This window comes from Loxodonta africana, chromosome 5 (genome assembly GCF_030014295.1).
Source record: "Loxodonta africana isolate mLoxAfr1 chromosome 5, mLoxAfr1.hap2, whole genome shotgun sequence".
Taxonomy (NCBI): domain Eukaryota; kingdom Metazoa; phylum Chordata; class Mammalia; order Proboscidea; family Elephantidae; genus Loxodonta; species Loxodonta africana.
The window spans coordinates 84251997-84272860 of NC_087346.1; the positions used below are offsets into that span (position 1 = coordinate 84251997).

Genomic DNA, 20864 nt, shown 5'->3' on the forward strand with positions numbered 1-20864 from the left:
CCCTTCTAATCCATCTCCCACAAGGCTGCTAGAATGGCTTTTCTAAAATTCAAATCTGTGGCATCACACTTAAGATTAAAATCTTTACTGACTCCTTCTCTGTGATTAGCTTAATTAGGAAAGCTGTAAAAAATTCAGATCATCTGCAGTCAGAATTTTTGTTACATCTAAAACTTTTCCATTAAAGCTTGAGATAGCTTTACATCTAAACATTTACCATAACTGGGTTTTTTTTATATAATTAAATTGCTGAACAACAGTGATTCCTATGGTAAATTTTAACATTATGACAAAACTCTGATATTTAAATTATTTTAGGCATGGTCCTAAAAGTATAGATCTAGAACAGTGTTTCTAAGAGTTGATATATTCTTAATATCCAAGTTAAGTTTCAAAATAAGATTAAGCTTCCTACGCAGTCACATTTTCAAATTACAAATATACTTCTGGTCCCACATCTTTTCAAAAGACATTCAAAAATTTAAAGCTAATGAATGATATATGAAATGGATATACAGCTCTACATATTTTATCTGTGATATGTAGGCTTAAAATTCCACATAATATATAAAATATATTCAAGTTTTTTTGTACAAGATCTCCAGTCTTTTATTAAAGTCTAATGGTTCATTTGAACAAAAAGATCTTTAAAAGCAACCACGGGAAATGAGGGCGGTAAAGGATGTTGTTTCTTTAAACTACTATCTTAAATATTGGATCTTCATTTTTCCAATCTGTCCCCTCAGTCGAAACTATAATACTCAAGAGAGAATTCCAAAGTTTTTAGCCAAAGGAATAAAAATAGAAAAGTTCTAGAGAAAGACCTTGATTTTTTAAAATTATATTCAACTGTAAGGTAATACTGCTTTTTTTTTTTTTTGAAGTGTAACCTATACATCCAAATATTATCCACTTTAAGGTAGGAACAGGAAACTATTCCCTTATTCAGTGATGCTACCAATGCTCAAAACACTCTCTTTTGCAATTTCAGAGCCTGTGGAACATTCTATTGAACTGTCCTAATGGCTTAGTTTTTATAACACAGCCAAGTCATTAGAGCTGACCTAGTGGATAGGTCATCTTAATCGGGCAAAAAAAATTTGGTGTAACTAAAATGATAAAACTGACTTTCTTGCATAGTCATCAGTCGACTCTAAAAGCATTTTACTTCTGCCCCAGAGCAGAAATAAGCAGTGCCCCCAAGGGAACAAATGTGAAGATCAACTCTCATTTGGATATTTAAGGTATGATGTATTTATTTTAAAAGAAAGTCTTAACAACTTGATAATTGTATCTCAGATATTCTATCATTCAGTGGTTATCATAACCTCTCTCAGAGAGGGAACAGACAAAGGTATAAAAGAAGTCTGTCATTTTGCTATTTTCCCTTAAGGAAAATGCAAATAGTTGATAAAATGGAGTCTGATGATTATGTAAAATATAAATATCCACATCATTTCTATTTCTTGAATATAAGAAATTGTAGTACTTTTCTGATAAGCCAGGCAGTAACTCAGTCTGAGATACTCAATCCATCTTCTACGTAATCCATTTTATGCTGACCATTTAGATTTACAAATGACAGAGGGAAGGTAGTTAAGAGAGCCATCTATTTGCATTTAAGGTAAACTGACCTTCAAGATCTCTATCGGCTAACACATGCTTACTGTTTTAGTGCAGTCTAATTTTTTTTTTTTTTAATGCCTTGGGGAACAGAATGATCAAGTTGGCAAATGAAAGCCAGTAGCACCATCTACTGCTAACTAAAAGATTTTCACTCGTCCTGTTTTTAATTTCTCTACACTGCCGGTACTCCATCATTTAAAGTTAGTTCCCGAAGCTTGCTTCCTATCAACATTTAACCAAAGCATTGTGAGTGACGGTAATTTTGTGCTAACTTACTACTTTATTTTTTATAGGATGCTTTTATCAAAGGATGAAAAAAACGACTTCTACTTTATATCCTCTGTATAAAGAAAAGGGGAGAAATAATTATCTTGGCTACTTAAATAAGGAGATCTGAAGAGAATCCAATAGACATTTATAAGCAAGCTCTGCTGCAAAACAAAGCTTTGATCTTTATTTTATACAGGGAATCTTAGTATTTCCCACGGGAGACATCCAGATCAAAGCAACTGATTGTTTTTTCTCATATGGTCTCAGTGTTTGCCTTCATGGAGCCATGTAACACCATGTACAATGCCAGGCCCCTCCCTGCTGAGAATGTCTATACTCTGTTACCATATACACACACATATCTCCTTAACTCCCAATAGCTCTGATGAAAGGAATACTCAGAGGCAGGCACCTGAGATTCTAGCACGGTGAAAACAAACACCTGTCTACATACAGTGGGAAAGTAAGACCTACTTCTAAATATTTATTTACAGAAACATTTTTCCATTTTTACAGTGTACTATTGTATAAGCCTTACAAGAGCAAGAACAGTTTCTTTCACTGTTCTGTCTATACTTGGCTATTGCAACCCCTATGTTACTAGGTTAATATGAAGTCAAATGCAATATGGAAGACAATCTGAGTATTCATGTGTTTTATTTTCCTATATAAATAGGACCCAAAATCACTTGACTTCAAATTTGTTTCTTAATCAACCTGGAGTGGTTGATACCACCTATATGGATACTAAGAGATCTGTTCTAAAGAAATCAGCTAGCTCTCTCTGCAATTTATAAATAAGCATTACCAATATGTCTGCCTTTGTCAGGGTTCCCCTGTTACTTTTTACTGGTGGTACTTAATGTTGTATTGCTAGAAATGAAATGGAGAAAAAGGCAGTTCCTAGTGATCATAATTGTAATGGCATTAAATCATATCATTGCTACACAATTTTATAGCACACATTTCTATTCTACAAAGAAAAAGGTCAATATTTCTAATTGAAGGAAGCAGATTTATCAGAAATGACAATTAAAACTGAAGTGAAAATGTTAATATTTTGAAAACTAAATTTCTGGACTTGTTACTGGGGAGATAATTCACTACAAAGTCATGGCAAATAAAATTTAAAAGTTAATAAATACTGAATTAGCTTATCATTGTTTGATATCACTGCAAAGAAAAAAGACTTCCTTTCCCAATGAAACGATCAGAAGTCAAAATGCTTCAAATCAGCTCTATAGTAAACAAACTATGTAGTGCATCATTTTAAAATGATAGGCAAACACCAGCTCCATTCACTGAATGGATATGCTGAAAAGTGATTGATGTCCCCAAACTGTCCTTAAATTCCATTTTTAATGGTTAGGCTGGGTAGCGCAAAAGGTTGAGGACTCAATTAGTAGCCCAAAGTTTGGTGGTTCGAACCAGGCCTGGAAGACAGGCCTGGAGAACAGGCCTGGTGATCTGCTTCCAAAAGGTCACAGCCTTAAAAACCCTATGGAGCAGTTATACTATGCACACATGGGGTCACTGTGAGTTGGAATCACAACTCAACAAGTAACAACAACAACCTAAAAATTAATAATTTATTTTTAACTTCTCATGGAAGTTGATTCCTAAAAGGAAGACTTTTAAGACTTTGTTTATAAGTAATTGATTAAAATCTTCATGCCATTCTATTCAAGGGTTTTAAGACAGGACGTTCGTGAACGTGACTCCCCATATTCAATCCTACCCTTTATCCCCTCCCCATACAAACTAATTGTCCCAACCAAACACATGCTCCTATTCTCTCCTCTTTAGAGTAGAAGGGGATTCTTTAGACTTATGGCTCATTTGGCAATTGCTAAGAAACCTCACAGTTCAGCATCACCTCCGAAGATGGCAATCCTATATATAACCTGAATTTTTTACACCTACAGTGCAGTTAATGTGTAGAAAGGAGCTAAAATGCAGTATTGCATCCCAACATCCTCAAGTTTCAATATCACAGATATCAAGAGATGGAAAAATACCTGCTTGTAGAACTTTAAGCATTTGTAGAGGAGAATATATTACCATCACTATCAAAAATAATTAGGAAATATTACTTTTTTATGTTCTACATGCACACCTTTATAAATTGTGATTCTTCAATGTAAAAGCTGGAGATCACCAATTTAGGTTAACTATGGCTTATAGATACTTTAAAACATGCATCAGTAAGTGCCCTGGGTAGTAATTCTAATATTGTTTTCAGCCCTGTTCAGTTGTCTGTGCTTTGCACCTCAGAAGTGAGCCTGCCAAGGCACTTAAAAACGTAAGTCTTTTTAGGACTTCATAAATTGGCCACAATTTATACAACACAGAACCCCATCCATCAGCAGTTCAACCACTAAGTACTTTCTGTCAACACACAATATTTAAAAAAAAAAAAAAAACTCAAGTAAACAAAACTAAGTCAAAAAAGATACCACTAAGACAAAATTTATCCCTATCAATGGTTCTTGGTTGCCTCTAGCAATAGAATATGATTTCATTTATTCAGAATAAAGAAAAAGGAACCCAAACAAGACCTTCAAACCTAACACAAAAACAACCCAGATTAAAAGATCTATTCTACACAGCTCCATGTGAGAACAATTTGCACAGCTCTGCATCCTTTTATCTGTCCTTTGAGGTGAGTTTTTCAATCAGTTCTTGGAGTGGTGCAAGTTCTCTTCTATCAATAAGGTTGAATTCCTATGCAGGAAAAAAGTAGAAAAAATAGCAAAACGTATTATTTGCATAGCATTCCAAAGCAGACTTCTGTTAACATTTGGAAGACAATTAGCTTTTGAAGTAAATAAAAGTCGATTTGATTTTTTTTCCCCACTCACTTGCTCTGTGTCATTAAGCAAATCGCTTAACCACTCTTCATGCTGTCTTTTCATCTGTAACATTAGGATAAATCCACCTATCTTATGACATTATTGTGAGGACTAAATGTGATATTGTGTGCTTACCATCTCATATAATGCCTGGCAGAAAGTAAACACTCACTAGCAGTAGTCACTGCTGCTGCTGGTGCTGCTGCTGCCCCCACCACTAAGTTACTTTATAAGGAATAACCTGGGCATCATTTAAGTATAGTCAGCCAAGTAGGGGCAAAAAAAAAAAAAAAAAACAGGCAAACTTCAGCATTATATGAAGGGTAAAAGGCTATCAACTAATATATCTGAAATTTATGTAGCATGAAAATGACATGAATAATAGACTGCAATTCTCTAAGGTCCCTAGGTGGCACAAACAGTTTGCACTTGACTGCTAACCTAAAGGCTGATGGTTCAAACCCATCCAGCTGTACTGTGGAAGAAAAGGCCTAGTGATCTACCATAAAGATTACAGCCATGAAAACCCTATGGAGCAGTTCTACTCTGTAGTACATGGGGTTACCATGAGTTGGACTCGACCACAACTAACAACAAAGCTCCAGGAAGAAAACCTTGATTTAATTCAGGCTTCTTCAGAAGTTTCACCTCTGTCATTCTGAAGCTCAATTCTGAATAGATTTCCCCTGAACTATAAATTACAATGCCAATACCTAGAGACTGTCTATATAGTTCTTATCTTTTGATATTCTGCTATGGTGTGGGCATTCTCAGTTGCCAATTTCATTCATTTATTAGCATCCAGTGTGTGGCAAGCACTACACTAGTATTGGGAACAAACATTTTGGGAACAAACATTAGGGGACATTTAATAGCAGGCCAAGAACAAAAATGGATATGATTAAATATTTAAATTATACATTAAGCTAATAAGTGTTAAATACATCTAGCCTCCTAATTTGACAAATATACTTTCATAATGACCAGGAAAGCAGATTCAAATTTAGAATTCTCAGGCTCCTCAGGTTTCTGCACTGAAAAGCAGTGACATGGTGAGAGCCAGCCCCCAGTCCCTGGCCTTCATCACACCTCCCAGCTCTTTCAACCCCCAGCTCCATCCTGCACCTCAAGGGGCCTCACATGCATGTGGACATCCTGGCTAGCACATTTAAGCAATGGCTATACCCCCCCTCAAAAAGAGCTGTCACTTGGCTATCCCTCACACCTATAGGTATACATACTAGCAGATGTACAAAGGTGACCTCCCCTCAAGAGAAGGGACCCAAGAAGAAAAATCTGTGAAGACCCTGAATGTGGATTTAGGAACATGTGGACAAGGAATTCCGCTATCTCGGGTACCCAAGCATGCACCGGAAGGGCTCTGGGTAGGTATGCCTTGGCCCTGAGAGTTCCTCACGCTATGGGGGAAGGTGCAACTGGAGAAGGGCCAGAACAGGATCCTCTAAATTATGGAGCCCAAGGCAGAGCCCCTCTTGCCCAATCAAAGTGTGATTCTGTATAACTAATGGACCTGCCTTTAAACAGTTCAGTGTCCTGGGATATAAATAGGATCAGATGTGTAAACAGTATCTGCAGTAGTCTAATGTCTGCATCTGTGCTTTGATCGAGACAAAATATGACTGCTAAAGTTCAGGTTTTGGTGGTTTCGGAGAGGATATTCTCCTACCCAGCTGTTAGTTTTACCTTACTGTATGATCTTAATGTAGACTGTATTCTTTCTTAGCAAATAATGGAGAAGTGATACACAGTGTCTATACAGAAACCCTGGTGGTTAGTGGTTAAGAGCTACAGCTGCTAACCAAGGGGTCGGCAGTTAGAATCCACCAGGCTCTCCTTGGAAACCCTGTGGGGCAGTTCTACTCTGTCCTATAGGGTCACTATGAGTTGAAATCAACTTGATGGCAATGGGTTTGTTTTTTTGGTTTAGTGTCTATAAATGGGATATCCTACTAAAGTAACTGTCAAAAGCAATAGTTTTGGCAAGTTACCACCTCCTAAAATATTTTTATGTAAGTGAAATCGAGACATAAAATGCCTTCCATCTGAGAAAGTGTACAGACAGAAAATAGATTTTTTTTTTTAAGTGGGGTAGGGGAGAATTTATAAATATATGCCCACAGATATACAAAAACAACACAAACTTAAGTCTTGGAACTCTCCCCTCTCCACCTCCATCAAAAAAAAAAAAAAAAACACGCTGGTGTTAGCTCATTCATTTCCACCTCTTTTTCACCCCTGCTTGCTGCTGCTTTAGTTATTATAGCAGGATGGGAATATCCCCCACCTCCTAGTCTCCAACTGTTAAGGCCAGTTTCAATGAGGATAAACAAGACAGAAGAAATGGGAGATCAGCTAGGAAGTCAGATCAAAGACTAATGGATCTCTGGAATAGAATTACTCCTTTGGACATTTCTTTTTTCTACAGATATGATGGGTACCCCATAGCTGAAAAGTTATTCAGAGTGTGGTTTTAAAAAGAAGGAATAAAAGGTGTGATATTCAAAGCCCATTTCCAGGTCAGAGTCAGCTAAAAAAAGACCAAGGCTATATGATAGAGGAGCCCTAGTGGCACAGTGGTTAGGAGCTTGGCTGCTAACCAAAAGGTCGGCAGCTCAAATCCACCAGCTGCTCCTTAGAAACCCCATGGGGCAGTTCTACTCTGTCCTATAGGGTCGGAATCAACGTGACGGCAAAGAGTATGTTATAGTAGGGGCTGAGGGGAGCTGGAGGAGTGCTAGAAAGCTCTCAAGAGACCTGCCAAACTGCCAGGTTCCCTATTCAGCCCTTCCACTATGGCCTATAAACTGAAGCAAATCCAAAGCACGACCTCTCAGATCCACTTTAGACTTGTATGCCAGGTGTTTGGAGACTAATGGAATTCAGAAACAAAAGGCCAAGTCCTTATCATCATGGCAGGTATAGGGGAGGATGCAGACTAGAAGGAGAGATGGCAAATTCTATCCTGACAGCATGGACACATCATTCACCTTAGGACTCTATGGACAAATGCTTACACTAAGCGCCAAAGACCTCCTAATCCAACTCACCTGGACAAAAAAAATAAAGTGCTTGAAAGATGTATTGAGATGCGCTTCCTCCTGAAGTTGGATCACAGGATCAAAATGTTGATGATAAATGTGAGCATACACCCTAAAGAGGCGTTTGAGTATAGTTTTTGCCACAGACATGAAATTCTTCGGGAACGGAACACCTAGTAAATAGATAAACAACCCCCTCTATTAAATACAAAAAGAAACGAAAACAGGGTAATATGAGCTTGTCAGCAATTGGCAACATAAATTACAAAGACAAAGATGAAAAGAGGAACTATTTATGAAGTTATAACTTTATGTACCCAATGTACCTTTTAGAAGTTCTCAAAGTATCATGAATCAGTGTCTACGGAATAAGAACTAGTCTTCACTACAGCCCTTTATGCTTCTAACATAAACCACCACTTTACAAAAAAAGAAACTGATAAATGCTTAAGGTAGTAGTGGAACTAAAACTCATGCTCAAATCGTCAGATTTCTTAACATCAAGTGTGAATGCAAATACTTGCTGAACACAATGCATAAACCATGTTTAGTTATATTTAAAATGCTTGCAACATATTTTTATACTTTTACTATGGAAATTATTCCATTACTACTCCAGATCTACATTTGTCCTGAAATTACAGTCTCTGCTCAACTGGGCTCGTTTTCTGAATTAGAGCACATCTATAGCACTAAACAAACTAGAAAAAGAAAAAATCCCATATCCTTTGTTAAAATGGCTAAATGACCCAGATTGGCAAAACACACGTCAAACACTGGCACATATTTTTTTCCACCATCAAGTTGATTTAAACTCATGGTGACCCACGTATGTCAGAGTAGAACCATGCTCCATAGGGTTTCCAATGGCTTATTTTTCAGAAGTAGATTGCCAGGTCTTTCTTCCAAGATGCCTCTGGGTGGACTTGGAAACATCCAACCTTTCAGAAGGTTTTTGTTAGCAGTCAAGCACATTAACCATTTGCACCACCCAGAGACTCCAAATACTGGTATTACTGGGTTCAAAGTTACCACACAGCCTACTGTTCATTTAAAAAATATTACAGGTCACAAGGAAACCAAAATGAAGGGACATTGTACAAAATAATGGACCTGTACTCTTCAAAAATATCAAAGACCAAAAAAGACTGAAGTACTCATATTCCAGATTAAAGAAGGGCAGAGACATGACATGTGAATGAAAATGAAAACTAAAGATTTTCTTTTGCTGTAAGAGACATTGGGAGAATGTGAAAAATCTGAATAAGATTTGTAGATTAGACAGTAGTATTATACCAGTGTTAATTTCCTGATTTTGACAGCTGTGCTATGATTTTCTAAGGAAATATACATTGAAGTATTTACATGTGAAGAGGCATCATGTATGAAACTTAAACGTCTCAGAAAAAACTGGAAGTATGTGTACGTATGTGTGTGTGAGAGCCAGAGAAGATAAAGGAAATGTGGTAAAATGTTTACAAGTGAAGAACCTGGGCGGTGGATATACAGGAATTCTTTGTACAATCCTTGCAAATTTCATGTAAGCCTGAGATTGAGTTAAATTTATAAATAAAGATAAAAAGTTAAAAATATATACATTGTGGAAGATAAAAAGATAAGAGTACTCATCCAAAACCACTATGAAGTATATAAGTCCCTCAATCCTAAAAAAAAAAAGACCCTTTTCTGACAAAGGCTCCAAAGTGGGTAAAGCATTCAGTAAATGTGTTTAATTTAAAACAGCCATAATAACAGCAACTACATACATTGCTTTCTCCTCCACCACACCTTTCTTTCAAATACGAAAAGCATAAAATGTAGTCAAAAAGGTTTTTTTTTAATCATTAGAAGAGCAAGCTCTTAATTTTTTTAAAAGAAGGCGGCAGAACATAGAATTGTAAGAGGTTTGACAAGGTAAGAACATAGGAATGGTCTACATGTGAATGATTTCCTCTTGAAAGGTATGCCCTTAAAGCCAATATTAAAACCAAAAGTCACTTAGTCCCTAACAGGCCAACCCCTCAGATTTTGTTTTCTTCTCCAATAGCTTGATTTCAGAATATGTAAGATTAACTCTGAGGATTATAAAGTCAAACTCCCTCTTTGCCACATATATAAAGTTGGATACAAGCCAAATAAACTCTTTCCCTGAAGAGGAAATAGATATGAATGCAGCAGATGTTATTATCTGCCTACCAAATATCCATTCTCTCCTTTTTCCATAGCGCAGGCCAGATTTTGTTACCAACCTCCACATACTGACTTTCTCGTTTAAAATTATACAGAGGTTTACCATAATGTTCATAATTAAACTTAGTATGAAAAAGGAAGCACATCTGTAAATACATACAATCGGCATTCTTTTGATAGCTATGGTAATCTGTATGGCTCCTGGAACAGAAAGCCAATAAACCTATACAGAACTTCTACAGAAGGGCTTAATCAGTAAGGAAATAAATTTATTCTTAACTTCATGGCTATAATTATTTTCTTTAAAAAACCCTCTCTGATTGGAAATAAAATCAATGATATTTTAACGTGGGGCAGCACCAAAAATTTAACAAAATAAATGATTATCTTAAGTCAGGAAAGGTAGATCATTTTCTAATAAACCTATCTTTCAAAAAATATGCATTTAAAAATGCTATGTGACAGGGGAGGAGGCTCAACTCCCACAGGACAGCTTGCTTATTTTATCAATGGGAAAAAGAACTTTTGTGCCTTTTCTTGGGAACTACATAATATAGACACAGCCCTACAGAACCTCTCCAACTGGAACCAGGAGTGGGGTTGGGGTGGGGAGCACAACAATTCTAGAAACACATAAAATTTGATAAAACATAATGGATCCCAATAGTACAAAACAATTATACCAATTTTTGATGGAAATAACGTCTCATCATCCAACTGGTCCTGAACCCAAGTCATCAAGTAATCAATATACTTTGGTGCAGAGCACTTAATAGGCTTCTTAATGTTTGTTCCATCTGCCCAATGATATTCATACCTGCATTAGAAAGATAAAAAACACACAGAATATTAGTATACACCTATAGTATATATTTATGACTCATATTTTTATATTATATATGTGTATACATGAATGTATACACAGAGAAGTTTTAAGCCATCTGTTCTTCCAAATAAAGATGCACTTTTAAATTGCCAATGAGTTATTTTGCATTTATCATGATCCAAACTCATTTTTTTGTGTTTCTATGCTCTCGTCCTGCCACTCATCTGACAGTTTGTCATCCTGTGGTGGCCTGCATGTTCTGTGATGCTGGAAGTTATGCCACTGATATTTCAAACACCAGCAGGGTCACCCATGGTGAACAGGTTTCAGTGAAGCTTCCAGACTAAGACAGACTGGGAAGAAGGATGATCTACCTCTGAAAAATTGGCCAGTAAAAACTTTATGGATAGCAGTGGATCATTGTCTGATGCAGTGCCAGAAGATGAGCCCCTCAGGTTGGAAGGCACTCAAAAAACTACTGGGGAAGAGCTGCCTCCTCAAAGTAGAGTTGGCCTTAATGACATGGATGGAATAAGGCTTTCAGGACCTTCATTTGCTGATATGGTACCACTCAAAATGAGAAGAAACAGTTGCAAACATCCATTATGGGTAACATCGTGAAGAACAGAAATTCCAAAACACTAAACTGTGCTCATGTGGAACCTGTACATAGACCAAGAGGCAGTTGTTCAAACAGAACAAGGGAATAATGCATGGTTTAAAATCAGGAAAACTGTCCATCAAGGTTGTATCCTTTCACCAAAGGTATTCAATCTGTATGCAGAGCAAATAATCCAAGAAGCTGGGCTATACGAAGAACACTGCATAAGGATTGGAGAAAGACTCATTAACATCCTGCGATAAGCAGATGACACAACCTTGCTTGCTGAAAGTGAAGAGAACTTGAAGCACTTAACTGATGAAGGTCAAAGACTACAGCCTTCACTATGGATTGCACCTCAACATAAAGAAAACAAAAATCCTCACAACTGGACCAATAAGCAACAAATGGAGAAAAGATTGACACTGTCAAGGATTTCATTTTACTTGGATCCACAATCAACACCCATGGAAGCAGCAGTCAAGAAATCAAAAGACACATTGCACTGGGCAAATGTGCTGCAATGGGCTCTTTAAAGTATTAAAAAGCAAAGATGTCACCTTGAAGACAAAGGTGCACCTAACTGAGTCCATGGTATTTTCAATCACCTCATATGCATGTGAAAGCTGAATTGATGCATTTGAATTATGGTATTGACAAAGAATATTAAATACACTATGAACTGCCAGAAGAATGAACAAATCTGTCTTGGAAGTATAGCCAGAATGCTCCTTAGAAGCAAGGATGGCGAGACTTCATCTTACATGCTTTGGACATGTTATCAGGAGGGACTAGTCCCTGGAGAAGGACCTCATGCTTGGTAAAGCAGATGGTCAGTAAAAAAGAGAAAGACCGTTAACAAGATGCAGTGACACAGTGGCTGCATCAATGGGCTCAAGCACAGCAACGACTGTGAGGATGGTGCAGGACTGGGCAGTGTTTTCTCTGTCGTACATGGGGTCACTATGAGTCTGAACGAACTCGATGGCACCCAACAACAACAACATGCTCTCCTCATGTTTTAATTTTCTCACTTAGCTTTCCTTTACAGACAACATTTAGAATCATAGAATGCCATATTTGAAAAACTAGCTTACGTCCCAGTTTTATGAGGACCATATTTGAACTTAATGGTTGTTTTTCTTCCTTGAAAAGCATTTCTCCTTATGTAGTACAATTCTTTTTATGTTGGAACTTTAAATTTTAAGTTAATAGAATGACAGGAAGCTCCAGTGTAAGATGAATAAAGGGAATTACTCAATATTTGAGTACATTTAATTGAGGAGCTAAATATATCTTTAAAGAAAATTGGTAACCAAATAAAGATGCCTATAGGTTTTGGGTATTAACAGAACACCATCCACTAGTTAAATAAACATTTAATGTGTACCTACTATGAAAGAGATACTGTATCAAGAAAAAAGAATACAAAAATCAAAGGCATTTTTCCTACCCTCGATAGACTAACACAATAGAGAATGGACTAATGCAGAAGAGAGATTTGTAAATGAACACGTAAAAATTCTAATATGATAACCCTACTAAAAGTCACACATTTGCACTCACACACACACAAACATACGCATGGTATCTGAGTCTTAAGGAAAGGAATATGCAAACAGCTAAAATGCCAAAGTATGGAAATCTCTAAACTGAACTACCATTTAATTTTTTAGTTTCCCAAAAGTTTACTTCTACAACTTAGCTTCTTTCTTTGAATCAATTGTGTTTTTCTAACCTGGTTCAAATTTTAGACTGACTGAATGATAGGTCAGTAAGCCTAGCAAAAGAGATTACAGAATATATCATGGAAAAATACTATGGGGTATCTTAAAAGATAAAAATTCTCTCAACGTTGGATATATGAAGATGCTTTCTACTCAAGCGTAGCCACTTACACCTGAGAACAATAATCCCAAATAAGATATGCCTAAATAAATATTCTGGTAGCTATTCTACTGCCAACTCTGCACAACTGGGATGATTGTCAAGTTCACTTATTTCCCAAATAACTTGCTGGTATCCTGATCCAGTGTTAAATCACTTTGCAAGTCAAAAGGTAAAACTGAAGTCCTACTTCGATTTAAGCTTATTTCTTCTTGTTTGATCCCCTTGGAGATAGAGACTATAAATGAAGGACTTGCCATCATTATTCTTCACTGAAAACAGGAACTCACCCATGTTAAGATACCTTAACATCATTACTTTTCCCTCACAAATCACGTTTTATCTTGTTAATGATTTTCTCATGATCTTCAGGTGTTCCATATTCATTTTTTTAATGCAAAGATCAAAAGGAGACACAGTAAACCAAAGAATCATTTTCTTGCTTTTACATAACAATATCCTGAAGCTTTCAAAAAAATTTATCAACTTTCAGTATCCTAAGGCTTTTTGAAAAATAAAACTGTATATAGCTTATACTTCGAGAGTTTATAACTATGAATTCTCTGATCTTTTTTCTTTTGCCATGTTTATACCTAAGATGGCTTCATTTATTTTGTAACTGTTTTTCCCCACCTATTTTTTTATTCTACGACAGACAGGCCACTCTCTTTAAAATTTATTTGTCAATAAGGTATGAACTTTTAAACTGCAAATGCCAAAATACTCATCATTTCTTTACTAATAATGATAATAAATAGTAACAGAAACCAAAGGCTTATGAGTCATCACTCAATAAGCTATTCCCAAATGCCTCTCCTTGGTGCAATCCTGCATCTACTGGTAAAGATGGCAAACCACAAACATGATTATATCTTCATAGCAGAAATGACAGACCAAAGTCAAGACTCTAAAATGAAGGGACAGAAGGAGAGAAGAGAAGGAAAAAAATCCATGCCTATTCCTGGAAACATTGTATTTAAACCAGCTATTTTTATAAGTAGCTTTAGTTAAGGTTACACACACACACACACACACACACACACACACACACACACGCAGAGAGACAAACAGCTCTGGAAGCCTAAGGAACTTGCTTTCTTAGCAGACAGGTGCTATTTAATTTCTAAATGCATAACTAACCATATAAATTGCAAAATTAAAAACAGCTATTTTCACATGTGATAAACACCAGTAATACTAGTAAGAACTAAAAAGTACCAAAAGAGGATTTCATTTTAAAATGCTCCCTTTTCCTCTAAGAAATCATCCCAAAACAGCAATAGGAAAAAGAAATGCGCACTCTACCTTTGACGAAACTAGGAGACACCAGTGTCTCTGAGTAAAAATGTAAGAAAAAAGGGCTACCTTTGTGCCTTTTCTCATGTGGCCTTATTTCTCTTAAACACCTTTCCTGAGAACTGCCAGCTTATGTTTTACCTCCTTATATGGTATCGCTATGCCTTTCATTAGTTCTTATTCCTCTCCTATGAGCTCTTCATGCGTTTGACAATAAATTCAGTCAGTGGCATTCTATCTGAACAAAATTTCTTTTATTCAATGGCAATGTTTTTCTGGTAAATGTCCTTCACCTGTGATTATTCTATTTCATTCATCAATTTTTTGTTTTTATAATATATAGATCCTATGGTCGTTACTTCTGAAGAATTAGGTAAATTCTTCCTGGACCAGCTATTTAGAAGTTTCTGTAGGGGAAGGAGTCAGGGCAACATTTTAAGTGGCACAGTTTCGTTAGTTCATAGAAACAGGATACTGGTGTAATCTCAGAATACCTCCAAAAATATATATTAGTTCAATTACAAAGGGAAAACTGATGAATTTAAGGTGAAGAAATTTAAGTGAAGACTAAGAAACTGTTCCAGGTTGAAGTCACCAACATGACAAGGTAATCAGGGTTAACATAACCAGTGATGTCATCGGTCAACATTATGTGCCTCCTGGTGTGATCCACTGAGAAAGGCAGAGTACCATTTCTGTGGCGTTTCTGCCAAATGTATAGCCTGCGTGTAGCCACAACGTAACATCAAAGTCACCCAAGATGAGGGTCCTCCGAGAAAATGTAAGGCTGGGTCAGGTTTCCCGAAGATATTACCAGGTTCGATGATTTCTAAGAGGGTTCACAGGACTCAGACATAGCAGTACTCATGGCTATAATTTATTATAGTGAAAGGATACAAAGCAAAATCAGCAAAGGGAAAAGTCCAGAGGAAACCAGGTGTAAGCTTCCAAAGTCCCCTCCTAGTGGAGTAGCACAGGATGTCCTTAATTCCTCCGGCAGTGAGTTGTGACAACACATGTGAAATGTCATCTACCAGGGAAGCTCATTAGAGACTCAGTGTCCAGGGTTTTTACTGGAGGCACCCTCTGCCTGGAACCTACCAAAATTCCAGACTCCCAGAAGGAAAGCAGGTGTTCATCATAAACCATATAATTTGCACAGTTTAGGCAGGGTAAGCCACTCTTATCAGTTAGGGTGGTGGGAGCCCTTCTGAAATCCGAGGGCCAACCTTGCAAGAATGGATTTCCAGAGAGAGAGAAGTCAGGTCGGCTATGTTAACTCTTTCCTGCACAGAAGCCAATACACGTAAAGACTTGGGAACTATTCCAGGTTGAAGGTACCTGAAAGAATATGACAAATAATTGCAATACACATCCTAGACAGGATTCTGAAACAGAAAGGAAAAACCGAGACACTGTTGAGGGTGGCAGCTGATGAAATGTGAATGGTGTTTGTAGCCTGTTGTTGTTAGGTGGTGTTGTTAGGTGTTTGGTTCTGACTCATCGTGACCCCATGTACAACAGAACAAAACACTGCCCGATCCTGTGCTGTGCTCACAATCCTTGCTATGCTTGAGCCCACTGTTGCAGCCACTGTATCGATCCATCTCATTGAGTGTCTTCCTCGTTTTTGCTGACCCTCCACTTTACCAAGCATGATATTCTTCTCCAGGGACTGGTCCTTCCTATTATCATGCCCAAAGTATCGGAGATGATGTCTCACCATCCTTGCTTCTAAGAAGTATTCTGGCTGTACTTCTTCCAAGACAGATTTATTCGTTCTTTTGGCAGTCCATGATATTATTCAGTATTCTTTGCCAGCACCATAATTTAAAGGCGTCAGTTCTTCAGTCTTTCTTATCGTCCAGCTTTTGCGTGCATATGAGGCAGTTGAAAATACCATGGCCTGGATCAGGCACACTTTAGTCCTCAAAATGATGTCCTTGCTTTTCAACACTTTAAAGAGGTCTTTTGCAGCAGATTCGCCCAACTCAATATGTAAATTTGAATAACAGTCATATAAACTGGTCTCCCTTGTAAGCGTATGGATATTATCCTACCACTGACAGTATTGTACTTCAGGAAAGATCCTGAAATGTTCTTTTCGATGATGAATACAACGCCATTCCTCTTCAAGTTGTCATTCCCGGCACAGTAACCATATGATTGTCTGACCCAAAATGGCCAATACCAGTCCATTTCAGCTCACTAACGCCTAAGATATTGATCTTTTATGCAGTCCACTTCATTTCTGATGACTTCCAACTTTCTTACGTTCATACTTCATATATTCCATCTTCTGATTATTAATGGATGTATGCAGCTGTTTCTTCACATTTTGAGTCATGCCACATCAGTAAATGAGGGTTCTGAAAGCTTGACTCCATCCACATCATTAAGGTTGATTCTACTTTAAGGAGGCACCTCTTCCCCAGTCATATTTTGAGTGCCTTCCAACCTGAGGGGCTGATCTTCCAGCACTATACCAATGTTCCGTTGCTATTCATAAGGTTTTCACTGGCCAATTTTTCAGAAATAGACCGCTAGGTCCTTCTTCCTCTTCTGTCCTAGTCTGGAGGCTCCACTGAAACCTGTCCACCATGGGTGACCCAGCTGGTATTTGAAATACTGGTGGCATAGCTTCCCACATCACAGCAACACGTAGGCCATCACAGTTCGATAAACTGACATGCAAGGGGGTTTCTAGACTAGAGGTAGTGATTTGAAAGGTTTGTATGTTGGTTATGTAGAAGACTATCTTTGTGAAAAATGCACATTGGAATATTTAGGAGTGATGGAGCATCCTGTCTACAATTTGCTCAAAAGGTTTAGAAAAAAAAAATTAATGTTAATCGGTATACAGACAGAGAAAGGGTATACATACAGAGAAAGGATGAAGCAAATGTAGTGAAATGTTAACAACTGGGGAATTTGGGTGAAAGGGAAACGGGAGTTCTTTGTACTATTCTGGTAACTTTACTGTAACCTCAAAATTATTTCAAAATAAGTTATTTTCAAAAAAGGTTACCTCAAGAAGCAAGGCATTCTATTTCAGTGATGTTCAAAATCATTTAAATGCTTCTTTTTTGAAATTGCCAGGAGAGTTTAAAGCATATTGTTTTGAACATCCTCAATGATGGCAAACTGTCATTCTTTTTAAAAGGACCTGATTCTTACAAACAGCAAAACTCATTTGGAGTTATTTTGAGGAATAAGGTAGGTGACTCCAACAAGGTATTCCTTTGATCAATATGTGAATCTGTTAAAAATAATAATAGGTATGACTATGAAGTAATAAAGCTGTCTTCTCCTGCATGATCTATACGTGACATGACAATTTAAAAGTTACTCCAAATACTCTGAGCAGTGAAAGTAATAGTAGAATAAATGATTAAAATAACCATCTAAGGTCACTACTTAGAATGTTAATATTCCTCAGTACTAGAATGTTTGGGTAGTTTGTATTGTTTTGATATTCACGTCTTGTATATAATAGAAAGGAAGAACATCCTTTTTAAAAAGTCAGCACTGAGAATGAGACCTCTCTACATTATGCCTTATAAACATCAAATGATACTGCTTATAATATGGAAAATGATACAGTGAAGCAATTAAGAGTAACTAGAATCAAAAAGCTCTGAGTTTCAACCCCACCAATGCCTATTTATAGACAATCAGACCTTGGACAAATCAGTCTAAGACTCAATTTTTATCCTGTAAAATGAGAACAGCAACACTTTTCTTATTGCATAGAGTTGCTGTATGAAGTAAAAAAAAAAAAAAAAGTCTTGCATTTAGGAAACACTAAATAAACAGTAGCTGTTATTGTTACTATGAGTAACAGTAATAATAATAGCCAACAAAGTTCCAAAAATTAATTGATCCAACCAACATTTATTGAGTGCTAACTAGGTAACAGGCACTGTCCTCACACCAAATGGATTTTAAAGAACAGGTTAAACAAGACATGTATAAATAGGATAGGAAGTATAATGTAACAAAGAAATTTAATCATTATAAAGATAAAAAAGTTAAAGAAGAAAAAGATCACATCTATTCCAAGGAAATTAGAAGGCATCATGCAAAAGGAAAGATTTGATCTGGGCCATGAAGACAGGTAAGATTTTTTTTAAATATTAGCAGAAGATGACAGGAAGGAGATGGAAAAGAGAAGAAAACTATCTAAGAGAAAAAACAAAATGAGCAAATCTTAAGGGTATAAGGAAACAGACAGATCAGCAAGCATTTTCAGTAATCTAGTTTGGATACGGAAACCCTGGTGGCATAGTGGTTAAGCGCTATGACTGCTAACCAAAGGGCTGGCAGTTCGAATCTGCCAGGCACTCCTTGGGAACTCTATGGGGTAGGTCTACTCTGTCCTATAGGGTCGCTATGAGTCAGAATCGAATCGACGGCACTGGGTTGGGGTAGTTTGGATACACCAGAGCAGTTATATAAGCAAACAGGAAAAAAAAAAAAATGGAGGACAAAACAGTGAGGACCAAAAAGCTCAGGCCAAGGAATCTGGTGAACCACTGAAACAGGTGCTAAGAACAGAAAACACACAGTCAGAAACTTTCTTCTTATCTAAGAACCATGACATAATGTAAAAATGAGAACTGATAATTAACCATGTCTTACTTTGGGCCAGCCGACATCACTGGGCAACTCTCCTCTGTACAGAAATCTGTGATGGTTCCGTAAAGCATGTTGATCTGATTGAAGAAATCCACAGCTACAAAGCAAATGTAAGTAATAAGTAAAAGAGAATGGTTAAAATAAAAACTAAATTTTTATTTTACTCAAGCATAATCATGGGTTTATCGGTATATTTTTTCAAAAAGGAACAGTGATCAATAAACACAGAAACCACAATACTGGACTATATTGAAATTAAGAGTTTCTGTTCATCAAGAGATACCATTAAGAGAGCAAAAAGGCAAGTCGCAGAGTGGGAGAAATAATTTGTAACACATAACCAACAAAAATTTGGACCCCTGGTGGCTGTACTTGGTTACACTTGGCTGCTAACTGAAAGGTTGACTGTTCAAACCCACCCAACAGCTTTGCAGGGAAAAGGTCTGGTGACCAGCTCCTGTAAAGATTACAGCCAAGAAAACCCTATCAGGCAGTTCTACTGTCACATGGGGTCGCTATGAGTCAAAATCAACTCAACAGCACCCACCGACAACAAAGATCAATAAGAAAAAGACAACCCAAAAGAAAAATGTGAAACTGTCTTGAACTGACACTTCACAAAAGAGGTTTTCATACTGTCAAAAAGCATATGAAAATATACTCTACCTCATTAAGAATCCTGAAATTGTAAATTAAAATGACAGTGGAATGTCATTCCATAGCCATGAAAATTTGAATATATAAATGGCCAGGAATATCCAAGACACTCTTAGAATAAGGTAGAAGGGCTACATATCAAGACTTACAAACTACAATGAATAAAAACAGTGTGGTCTTAGTAAACCAGGGGAACAGAATAGAGAGTCCAGAAACAGATGCAAGCAGAGATGAAACACTTGATTTAAAACAAGTGTTTCATCTCTGCTTGCATCTGTTTCTGGTAACAAGCCATCACTGCAGAATAATGGGAAAAGAACAGTCTTTTCAATGGATAGTTCTAAGTCAACTGGCTAGCTCTATTTAAAAAAAAAAAAAAACTTGACTCTTTACTCACACCATACACACCTAAATGTAAAAGCCTATTTCTAGGAAATAGTATAGAAAAATATTTTCATGGCCTACGGTATGGATATATTTTTTAAGAAGGCCACAAAAACACTAATTACAAAGGAATAGTTTTCCATTCATTTCATTAGATTTATTCCTAGATTTTTGATATTTTTATGCTATTCATAATGATTTATATTAACCTCAGAACCAACAACCTTATTAAACTCACCTATTAATAATACTAATTATGATGTATAGTCCTTTGGATTTTCTACATACACATTCCTATTGATTTGTGAATGAAAGTGTTCTGTCTTCCTTTCCAGTAGTGGTCTTTCGTTTCTTTTTCCAGACTTAATGCATTGGTTAAGACCCCAGTTAAAAGTTGAATAGAAGCGGTGGTGGTGAACATCCTTGACTCATTCATTCCTAATCTGAGAAAAACTTTAACATTTCATTATTAAGTATAATGTTTGCTATAGCCTTTTTTGAGAATATACAGATACGCTTTATCAGAAGACACGGCTCACCTATTATTTATTTGCTGAGACTTTTATTATGAGTTGATT

General features: G+C 36.8%; 1 protein-coding gene across 2 annotated transcripts in view; it reads right to left on the reverse strand.

Moving 5' to 3' along the window:
- Nucleotides 1–1669: 1669 nt before the first annotated feature.
- The window catches only part of MOB1B (MOB kinase activator 1B), a 66224-nt gene continuing 47029 nt past the window's right edge, over nucleotides 1670–20864 (reverse strand). For both annotated transcript variants that reach the window (XM_010594149.3, XM_064285724.1), the window contains exons 3-6: nucleotides 19249–19342; nucleotides 10681–10814; nucleotides 7817–7980; nucleotides 1670–4620 (exon numbers count right to left, since the gene is read on the reverse strand). In XM_010594149.3, coding sequence (XP_010592451.1) covers nucleotides 4543–4620; nucleotides 7817–7980; nucleotides 10681–10814; nucleotides 19249–19342 — 470 coding nt within the window. In that variant the 3' untranslated portion in view covers nucleotides 1670–4542. The remainder of the gene's footprint in view (nucleotides 4621–7816; nucleotides 7981–10680; nucleotides 10815–19248; nucleotides 19343–20864) is intronic.